Source organism: Urtica dioica, chromosome 5 (genome assembly GCF_054948205.1).
Source record: "Urtica dioica subsp. dioica isolate 48M chromosome 5, U.dioica_male_clone48M_v1_H2, whole genome shotgun sequence".
Classification (NCBI taxonomy): domain Eukaryota; kingdom Viridiplantae; phylum Streptophyta; class Magnoliopsida; order Rosales; family Urticaceae; genus Urtica; species Urtica dioica.
The window spans coordinates 43,658,501-43,669,358 of record NC_142760.1 but is presented as its reverse complement, the minus strand read 5'-3'; the positions used below and the strand labels follow the sequence as shown (position 1 = coordinate 43,669,358).

The 10,858-nt window shown below is 44.3% G+C and overlaps 2 protein-coding genes across 2 annotated transcripts; one reads left to right on the top strand and one right to left on the bottom strand.

The window, feature by feature from the left end:
- Window positions 1-336: 336 nt before the first annotated feature.
- Window positions 337-2,175, top strand: LAS (GRAS family transcription factor). The gene has a single exon (XM_089615865.1). It carries the CDS (start codon window positions 589-591, stop codon window positions 1,768-1,770), a length of 1,182 nt encoding a protein of 393 aa, XP_089471991.1. The 5' UTR covers window positions 337-588; the 3' UTR covers window positions 1,771-2,175.
- Window positions 2,176-3,498: 1,323 nt separating this feature from the next.
- On the bottom strand, window positions 3,499-7,185 carry PEX5 (peroxin 5). The gene is made up of 11 exons (XM_089615420.1): window positions 6,751-7,185; window positions 6,271-6,671; window positions 6,069-6,191; window positions 5,852-5,986; window positions 5,587-5,771; window positions 5,018-5,264; window positions 4,645-4,729; window positions 4,453-4,565; window positions 4,072-4,362; window positions 3,897-3,991; window positions 3,499-3,816 (listed from the first exon to the last, which is right to left on the bottom strand). The coding sequence occupies exons 1-11, from the start codon at window positions 7,091-7,093 to the stop codon at window positions 3,738-3,740; spliced, it is 2,097 nt and encodes a 698-aa protein (XP_089471546.1). The 5' UTR covers window positions 7,094-7,185; the 3' UTR covers window positions 3,499-3,737.
- Window positions 7,186-10,858: the final 3,673 nt, after the last annotated feature.

The window sequence follows — 10,858 nt, the reverse complement described above, 5'->3', positions numbered from 1 at the left end:
ATCTGCAGAGAATTATAAAGTTAACTAACTAATTTGTTCATTCATGGCTAGCTATACATAATACAAAGATTCTTGAAAGATTCTACAAAAAAAATCGTTTCATTGGTTGATTGTAAAAGGAAAAATTTGATATAAAATAAGTTATCAAATATGATTCATAAGCAATACCAAAGATGGGAGTTGGATTTTTGGGTTGGATGCGATCCCTGGGCAGGTGATTATTATTATTCCATGTGTCTTATTAGAGGAGTATTATTCAATATGTGATACATGAAAGCAAGCAAAGCACAAAAATGAAATATATATATATATATATACATGTTATTAGAAGCAGAGTACGACGTCACTGCTGCTCTCAATTGTCCTGTCCGTCTAGTGGTGGCAGATGTATATATAATTATTACTTTGCATAATATAATATAATACAATAATTTGGTTAATCAAATTAGCAAAAAGACACGCACGTATGGTATATAAAGTAAACAGCCTCTCTTCTAGTACTAGTCACTCACTCGCTCACTCGCTAGGGCATGCTATAAATGATCCTGATTATCGTATGAATGATTAGAGAGAGAGATATATGATATCATGAAAATGGGAATGGAATGCGTGATGATGATGAAGGAGGACGAAGAAGAAGAACATGGCGTCGTGGAGGCGCGCCAGCTGCTCGTAATGTGCGGCGACCTCATCTGCGGAGGGCCGCCGGATAACGACGTGGCGGCGCAGCGCCTGCTGTCGGCTGTGTCGGCGAGGGCGTCGCCGTTCGGGGACGCGAAGGAGAGGCTGCTCCACCACTTCGCCGCCGCCCTGACCCGCCGCCGCAACAAAGGATCAGAGGAAGAGGAGGAAGAGGAGAACAAGGAGGGAGACTCGCAGCTGACGATGAACCAGGTGACGCCGTTCCTGAGGTTCGCCCACCTGACGGCGAACCAGGCCATCCTGGACGCCATCCGCGACGGCGACTCCAGCCTGCACGTGGTGGACCTGGACATCATGCACGGCCTCCAGTGGCCTCCGTTCATGCAGGCCCTGGCCGACCGCCGCCCCGCGCCCCCGCCGGCCCTCCGCATCACGGCCACCGGCAGCGACCCGGTGCTGCTGGCCCGCACCGGCGAGCGCCTCCGCCGCTTCGCCGTGTCGCTGGCCCTGCCGTTCCGGTTCCACCCGGTGGTGCTCCCTCCCCGGCACGACCCCGCCGCAGTGCCGGCGCTGGTGGCCCAGGCGTGCGTGGCCGGAGAGCCGCTGGCCCTGAACTGCGTGCTGTTCCTCCACCGGCTGCTGGACTCCCGCGGCGACCGGCCCCTGGCGCGGTTCCTGCAGGGCGCTCGCGCGCTGGCCCCCCGCGTGGTGGCGGTGGCGGAGCGGGAGGCGGAGTTGGCGGTGTTCGGCGAGGCGGTGGACCACTTCGGCGCGATCTTCGAGTCGCTGGAGGCGACGCTGCCGGGGGGCAGCCGGGAGCGGGTGGCGGTGGAGGAGGCGTGGCTGTCGCGGGAGATCTGGCAGGCGGTGAGGGGGTCGCTTCGGTCCCGGCGGTTCTCGTGGTGGGAGGCGGCGATGCGGAGGAGCGGGTTCTCGGAGGCGGGGCACAGCCCGTTCGCGGTGTCGCAGGCGAAGCTGCTGCTCCGACTGCACTACCCGTCGGAGGGGTACCAGCTCCACCTCCGAAACTCCGCTCTCTCCATCGCTTGGCAGACTCGCCCCCTCTTCTCTCTCTCCTCCTGGCACGCCACCGCGCCCCCATCGACTTCTTCTTCTACTCACAATTAATGATCAATCCTCTTGCTCTTTTATTATTTGTTTAATATATAACCATAATCTAAGTATGAGTATGGAATATGGATATATCTGATGATGAGCCAGGGTTCTCGGTTCCCGCACATTTATATATACATATATCTTTTGTTTTGTTTTGTTTTGCCCTAAATCATGCCCTGTGTCTCCTCAGCAAAAGCATCAAAGTTGTCAAAAAATAAGAGCATTTCGAGCCCGATTGCCTCCTCTATGGCTAGAAACCGCCACTTGGAAATCCTCCTCTGTCCCTGCCTTTATTCACCTATACCTACGAATCATTAGGACCACTAATCTCTCACACAAACACTTGCTCTTTTGTTTTTTATTTTATTAGTATATTAATTAAGGCCTCCCGTATTAATTTTGAAAAGCAAGCTGAACATGCGATATGCGAATATAATAATGTGAAGTCGGTTTTAGGGTTATGGTGGTTTGGAGGTGTGATGGAGTGACAGACCGACAGCCAAGAGGGATGGCATATGGCAAACCTCAACTTAACATCGATCGCTTGCGTGCGAGTGTGTGTGTATGTAATGTAATTATATATTATATGTATGTGATGAGACTGTGAGGAATAGGCTTCATAAGCTAGCTAGGGTTGGTGAAAGCTCACACGTCCATCCATCTCGCTGCTGCTGCTTCAGACGCAACCTCTTTGCTCTCATTTTATGTGTCATTATTTATTTTATATATATATATTTTTGAGAAATAATAAAACTGATGTCCCCATGTAATAATTACAAAGACAAGAATTCCAGCTATAATATACAGGAGCAGGAAATAGACGTACGTGTGTGGACAATGTATAAGTTTGGATCTGTGGCAGAATCATATATCTTGTTTCATTGTGATTGTCATTTTATTCACTCAATCATCGCTTCCACATATTCTTCCATAACTATTAATGCATTCATGCCAACATTAATCAAACCCGAATTTATGGTAACATATATGGAGATGCCATGGTGGCTGCCTTTTCGATATACGCCCCCTAATTAATCTCCTCCTTTATTCTTTCTGCTTCTTTTTTGTCAATGTCACTCACAAACAATAGGTATCACAGAAAGAAAGAAAGAGAAAGGGTGGTGATTGAAATGTGATGCAGAGAGTGAGGTGACTAGTAAATGAGAGGAAATATATAAACATTTATTGAGATTTGAGAGAGTACGTGAGAGAGCAGCGACAGCTGGTTAGCCCCGAGACGAGACACTGTTCATCGGCCTTTTATCATTTTAATAAATGCACAACACATTCGAAACCACATCGTGTTACTTTTTGTCTTCTCAACAAAATGAAAGATGCTATGGAATCAAAGCGTGACGGATAAATAATATTTTAGGAATAGGAATAGGAATAGAAATAGAAATAAGAATAGTAGTTTTGGTGACTGCCAAGGAAAAATCTATTATGCACATCTCTACAAGTAAACGCAACCGCAGGCTTTTTTCTTGTCCTCTCTCTCTCTCTCCACAATAATACATCGAAGCAAAAGCTTGCAAATTGTTTTGATTTGACAAAGACAATCCATTCATCCAGCAAGAAAAAAAGAAAAGGAAAAAATACAAGCTATTGTAGATTAGGGTGAGCGCGTACTTGTTTTACTCGCTCGATTCTGTTGTGTGTTCTATAAATGACATTCTATTAAGCAAAAGTAAATGTTTGGGAATGACAATATTGGATTGACATAGACGTAGACATCCTTAATTAATATGTAAGAAATGGCATTCTTATTTTGGTGATGATTATGAATGGTGGTGTAATTGTAAAACCAAAAACATTGTTCTGTAGCGCAAAACCCAACGCCGACAATACATGCGAGCTTGGTATGACCTTTTTGTTACATATCATCTATACAAAACAGGATACATAAATATAAATAGTAATATGAGAGGAGGGTGTATTATGCAATATTCTCTTGTATTGACCCCATTCACTCAGAGGCTTCAGAGCGGGAACTCTTTCTGAAGAAGATCAAGATTCCGAGAATCACAAGCCTCCAACATGTCACTCCTATCCGCGCAGCTACAAAAATAATACACACCTCCTTGTCAATTCATTTACACGTCCTCATATAATATAATATGTATGAATAATGTTAGTACCTCAATGAAATTCTGAGGTACTGCCACGCATTGTCTGCCTTGGGATTCATAGCCAGTGCACGCACATAGTAGCGAATGGAATCCTCGTGCATTCCCTGTTTGTATTTGTATTTGTATTTGTTTGTTGTGGTGTCACAGACAGAGAGAGAATGTGGGAAATAGATAGAGCATATACCTGGTTTGCATAGCTGATACCCATATTGGCCCAAGCGCGCACGTAATTGGGCTTCAAGTCAAGCGCCTGCTGGTAAGCGAAGATGGCGTCGGCGCTCTGAATGCTGTTGGCTTGAGTGGCGCCGAGCTTGTTCCAGAGAGAGTAGTCGCGCGGGTTGAGCTTCAGAGCGTTCTGGAAGGCCTCGATGGCCTTGTCGTACTCCCTCGACAAGTTGTACAGAACGCCCAGCACCACGTGCACGTCCGCGTCCTCCGGGGACATCTCAGCAGCATCGTTGAACAGCCGAGCCACCTATACGATCAAATCAAATGTTATAGCATCAGAGAGCCACAGAATCATTGTACGAATCAGGTCCGAGATCGGAACAAGGAAAGCACGTACATCGGCGTAGTAGAGGGAGTCGGGAGTCATATCCGGAGGAGCAAGCGTGCCGTACTTCGGGTGGTTCCGCAGCCATCCGTACAGATACTTCAATGCAGCTGCCTGCTCCAGCTCTGCTTCCAAACTCATCATATTATTAACGCAACACAATTCACGATACTAGTTTCTTCCTCCAAAACACAATTCACTCACCGTTTGTGTGACTCACACCGAGCGCAAGCAGAACCTCCAGATTTGCGGGGTCCGCCTCTCCCGCGCGCATCATCGCTGCAATTGCCTGCACACACAATTGAACATACACATTAATTTCAAACAACTCGTCACGCTTGGGCAATTAAAGTGTCTTTATCCTAATCTAATCCCATTGATTTAATAAATTAAGTTAAAAATAAGAACAGACACACCCATGATAATGCTAACGGCCTAAGTGTTGCATATAGCACTGCTTGTAATATGGCCACATATCCATAAATCCCTGATTAGCTCATACCATTATACACACTTTTCAGCTCATGTTGTGATAACTGTATATGTATAAATATTGTGAAATCGAGATTTGAGTAACCTGCTGGTCATCGTCGTTCTCGGCATGTGCTATTCCAAGTAGTCTCCAACCCTCGGCATTCTCGGGGTTCTTCAAAACCTCAGCCTCTAAAGCAAGCACAGCTTCACTCAAAAGCCCTTTACGAAACAGTTCTTGCCCTTCTTTCAAAGGATTAGGGTGACCAACATACGGATTCATATCAGAGAACTCATAAACCCCCCTCGAACCATCTGACCGCTGCTTTGCAGCTACTTGCTCGTTCATGAACCTATTTCACAATACCACGTACAATTTCAAATCTTTCCTAACACAAAAGAGTCTACAGGCTTGTTCTTAAGAATAATAACCATAAGCTCTAATCCCCCCCTTTTTGGATCTTTGATTTTACCATTAAATGTGAAAAATGAACAAATATTAGAGAATTTGAGTCAAGGTAACGTTACTGAAATTAATTAAGCATTCCGGTGGCAGAGATTTAGAGTAGAAAATAATGCAATGGATAGGATGAATTTGGAGAAGCACTTGGTCTCCCGATAGAAGACAAGTAGGTATTGTAAGGAAAGTAAAAGAGTTGGTTGGACGAAGCTTACTCGTCATAGGCATCAGCCCAGCCTTCAGATGTTGCCCCAAAAGCTCCTTCACCAACTTGCTTGCCGAACTCATCTGCCCAGTCATTCACTTGCAGATTAGAGAACTCATCGACCCACTGCTCGTCCACCTGCTTCTGCTTCCCGGAAGTGAACTCATTCACCCACTGATTACTTCCCTGCGAAACCTGCCAGCCTCCACAAGCCTCAGCTTTCCATATCATCAATTACACCACATCTATCTAACAACAATAGGAGCGGCACGTACGTATTCATCGGCCCAGGAAGAACTGGGATCATACTGCTGTTGATACTGGGTCGCCCAGTCCCCAGATGATTGATTACCGTCCATGTTGATCTCGCCGCGACTCATCTTCGAAACGAATTGGAGAAACTTGGAATTCTGCGCAAAGATAACGGGGTTACAGTAGTATAGTAATGCATGATGTTTAAGGGGTGAAGAGTGTCGAGAGAGAGTAGGGAACCTGGAACTTGGGGTCCTGGTTCTGGGCCAAGGTGTTGGCGAGCATACGGCTCTGCTCCATGGCCGCAAAGGAGGCCACGCTGGGCCCGCCCATGCGATCCAGCGTCGCCAGCTGAGACTGCTCCTGAGAACACAAAACGCATTGGAATGAGTCAGATGGTGATGACACGGGAATGAGCTGAGAATTCGTCGGCATTTCGAACCTGGTTGAATTCGTCGGCCCAGGCGTCGGGGGCTTGGTGGTGGCGCTGGAAGTCGGCGGCCCAGGCGTCGGGGCCGTGGTTGGTGAAGTCGGCGACCCAGGCGTCGGAGGCGTGGAAGGCGGGCCTGGCAGCGGCCTGTGACTCGTTCCAGTAGCGGTCGAGGTCTCGCGGTTGGGCAGGGGCGGGGTGGGCGTCGATGTCGAGGGAGGAGAAGAGGGAGTCGAGGTGGGCGGTGATGAAGTGGTCCCCCTGGTGGGCGAAGATGTGGCGAGCCATGATGGTGCTCCGGTCCCGGATGCACCGCTTATCCGACTCCGACAGCCCCAGCATGGGCAGCTGGGCCCCAACTCCGCCGCGCACAAACGAGTGCAGGAAGTTCGACAGCACTGCCTGCGGAGGCCCTGATCACACCAAACACTTCAATTCCGATTCCGATTCCAACTCAAACATGTCTATATGTCTATGAACTGAATCGATTACCATCCAAGGAGGAAGGAGGAAGGGCAGCCATAGGGAGGGGTTGCTGAATGTCGTTCCACGCATCGGACAGGTTCGCGTTCTGCCGGAACGCCGATATGAACTCCGAATTGTGCCCGCTCGGAGCCTGAAGGAGGTCGGAGCCGGGCAGTTGGTGGGGCTGTTCCAGGTGGTGCCCGCGGTGGTGGTCCACGGCGGCTCCGGTGGGGATTTCCTCCAGCCTCTCCTTGGTCTTTGATGACGATCCTATCAGCGCGTTCGCCAGAGCCCCAAGAGGGTTCGCCGACGACGACGACCCCGGCACCGCACACGCTGCGCCACCGCTTACCAGCTCACGCATAGCCATCCCACTTCGTCTTCTTCTTTTTTATTATTATTATTATTTATTGGGATTCACAAGCGTATGCAACAGAATATAGATAGAGCGAAATGAAGAGAGAATAAAAATAAACTAAATATTTAATTTCGGGTGGATGGGTATCATTATGGGCCTTGCTTTGTTTTTGGAGGCCCTTCACAAATTCATCCGTACGTATATTACATATCTACCCTCCTGACAAAATAACACTTATCCATAACTTCTTTTCCACCAAATCAAGGAGAAAAAAATCAAGGATCATTTATTTCAACAGTACAATAACTTCAAATCTCACCATTTTTCACCATACAGTCATACTATACGAAAAAGGCCACTTAATGTATTGTAAAAAATTAACGATGCTCAAAGTCGTAGTTAACTAAATATGTTAATTAAGCTCAAGAGTACATGTACCACTTGATGAAAGGATCTTAGATATCAGAAGCACCATCCAGAAAAATATAGTAAGACAAGGTGATGGATTCGTGAATGTACGAAAAGTGCTAGTTTGTGTCGTATGCCAATTAAACTTTCGCATTCAGCCCGTTCATCTTGTAATAATACTTTGATCTTGCAACGTCCTCATTAACTTCATATGTTAAGTTCATAAAATACGCTAATATCCACTTTCTTTCTTGTGAGTTTTTTTGCGCTCATATCAATTCGGTATGGCTCAACCAGTGAATTTACAGACTCATCATCAAACTTTTTTTCAGGGGAGTATTGATATGGGATAATCTCACATTAGTTGTGTGTGTGAATGGATATGTGTTTATATATCGGTTGGACCTCTCCACTTGATACAAATTGATTTTAAGATAGAATTTAACAAGTGACACCGAAAAGTTCCAAAAAAGAAGTATGATTTTATACATCGTTCTAATAGATATTTTGTTGAATCAAATTGTGGAAGCCTCTGGAGCTAGAAAGAATCCTTACATCTAGCGTAGACAACAATGATCGTATTGTTGTTGCGACAAAGAGTTTTAGAAGTGTAAGATGGGATTTTGAAGAAAGAGCATGGATTGAGTTAGAGAGTATTGGGTGTAGATCTTTGTTTTTTGGCCGAATTTCCTCTATTTGTGTAAATACTTCTAATCATGCGGGATGTCAACCAGGTTCCATATATTTTAGTCATGATTATTTTAGAATGGGCCAGCCCGATGATGACACATGTATATATCACATCAAAAGTGGTAAGATCGAAGGTCGTTTTACTACTGATGCAAAACGCCGACTGTTAATGCGATTTCTCGAATAACATTTACGGGACACGTGTCGGGGTGCGAGCTTGCGACGTGTCTCGATATTTTGTTGTCAGGGTCACGTTTCCTCGGCTCTCAAAAGGATTTGTGTTTTTTGAGGAGCGAGTAGGGTGAATGGGGAGTGTGACCGTGCTCTTCGTGAGCAGCCTACGTACCCGCTTTGCGGGATCAGGTCATGACGTAGTTCAGGACGAGTGCGTTTGCTATGTGAGTGGATTCTTGGATTTTTGTTTTTCTTCCTCCCGTCGAGAGGTGGCTCTCGGTCTTTGTTGATGATCCGGGATAATTTTGAAGTTGGGAGAGTATTTGGCTGAGAGAATTCTGGGGTTGAGAGAATAATGAGAGTTGAGAGGATTCTGAGTTGAGAGTGAATTCTGAGTTCAGAGGATTCAGAGTTGTGAATTCTGAGTTCAGAGGATTCAGAGTTGTGAATTCTGAGTTCAGATGATTCTGAGTTGTGAATTGGTTTTTGATTTGTGTGAGCGAGCTATTTATAGAGAAAACATGCCGCTTGTCGCAAATTCGTTTGTCGCTTGTCTCAAATTCGCTTGTCGCTTGTCTCAAATTCGCTTGTCACTTGTTGCTTGTCTCAAATTCGCTTGTCGCGTGTTACAAATTCGCTTGTCGCTTGTTGAAAATTCGCTTGTCGCTTGTCGCTTGTCCCAAATTCGCTTGTCGCTTGTTGAAAATCCGCTTGTCGCTTGTTGAAAATTCGCTTGTCGCTTGTCGCTTGTCCCAAATTCGCTTGTCGCTTGGTTTTAGTCATGCGTATTTTTAGCATTTGACTAAATTGTCCTTTTATATTGTAACGTTGTTTTTGCAATTGAGGCGTCGTTTTTACCTTAAGAAAAAAGACGGCATAACACCGACCACTATTGATTATGAATACTTTGTATTGATGAAATGTTACACGTTATATATATATATATATATATATATATATATATATATATTATAATTTGTAATTTAACATGGTATTAGAACTTTGTACATTCACACAATTTGAATTTGGTCTAGTCAATGCGAAGCGTGAGGGGGATTGTTACTCAACCTGATTGAAGTAGGAAAGTCTCACGTTGGTTATGTGTGTGAATGTACATGTGTTTATATAATAGTTGGACCTCTCCATTTGATACCAACAGGTTTTAAGATGGAATTCAACAGTTTTAATTCAACTTATGCGCTTTGATTTGAGGTGGTCTCGGACCTATCGACTTTCTTCTCTGGTCAGTTTTCCTTATCTAATGTCATGAGCCCAACTCGACAATAACACATGGCATCACACTCAGACCCACTAAGAGTGTCAACCTCGTCAGTTTTGCAGATGCCGATTGGGCAAGCTGTCCAGATGATAGGCGATCCACCAGTGCCTATTGTGTGTATCTGAATGGCTGCTTGATAGCTTGGAGTTCAAGAAAACAGGGTGTAGTAGCTCGGTCAAGTACTGATGCTGAATACAGAGCGTTGGCTCATGCATCTGCATAAATTCTCTGGATCAAATCGCTGCTAAGAGAGCTGAAGATCACAATGCCACAAGCACCGTGGTGTGACAACCTTGGAGCTGCAGCAATGGCAGCCAATCCAGTATACCACGCTCGGACTAAACATGTAGAGATAGACTTGCATTTTATCAGAGACTTGGTGATCCAGAAATAGTTAGAAATTCCATATGTGCCCACCATCGACCAAACTGCTGACGTGTTGACAAAAGGCCTCTCGGTGAGCAGATTTCTTAAGTTCAAGAACAAGTTGCACGTAGAAGAATCCCCGTTTCACTTTAGAGAGGGTGTTAGAGGTAAAGCCAGCTCACCAGCCACGTCAGCATCATCATGTGGTCAATCTGTTATGAGTTAGTTAGAGAAAGGAAGTGAGAGAAACGAATGAACATAGACTGTATATATATTGTTGTACAGAGCATTTGATTAATTAATGAGAATCGAAATCAGAGAAGGTTTTCTCTCTGGAAATACCTAAATCTCATTCTCTATCTGAAATGAATAAGATAGGAGAAAAAAGAAAGAAAATAAAATAAGAAAGTGAAAAATATACAAATATTTATCTATTCAATTTTTATTAATAGATTTGTTCTTAATTGTAATTTAAGTTTATTTTGGAAAAAAAAAATCGTACCTACTTATAGTCTTCTCTATTTCCTATTAATTAAAGAATAGTAACTATATCATTTAAACATGGTTTATATTTTAATTAAAGAATAGTAACTATATCATTTAAGTTTTTATATGAATGCTTGTGATATTAAATATGCTTTTGGACTTTATATAAAAGAGAGAGATGAACGCGAGAGACGTGCGTACAAATGGGTGTGTAAAAGAGATAATATACAACTATAGTATAGATCATATGTTGTCTAAAAAAAAAAAGTATAGATCATATGAGTACTTGTTTGAATATTAAATTATGCGTCTAGTTTTGGATTAACGTGTATACAAATTAAATTGTAAAAGTTATTGAGAATACAAAATTAAAA

Bases quoted from the DNA above. Each gene is read 5' to 3' on its own strand.
- LAS (XM_089615865.1), top strand. From the start codon at position 589: ATGAAAATGGGAATGGAATGCGTGATGATGATGAAGGAGGACGAAGAA.
- PEX5 (XM_089615420.1), bottom strand. From the start codon at position 7,093: ATGGCTATGCGTGAGCTGGTAAGCGGTGGCGCAGCGTGTGCGGTGCCG. The intron at 6,192-6,270 runs GTTCGAAATGCC...TTGTGTTCTCAG, and splicing joins GGGCCGACGAATTCAACCAG to GAGCAGTCTCAGCTGGCGAC. The intron at 4,363-4,452 runs GTACGTGCTTTC...TTGATCGTATAG, and splicing joins ACTCCCTCTACTACGCCGAT to GTGGCTCGGCTGTTCAACGA.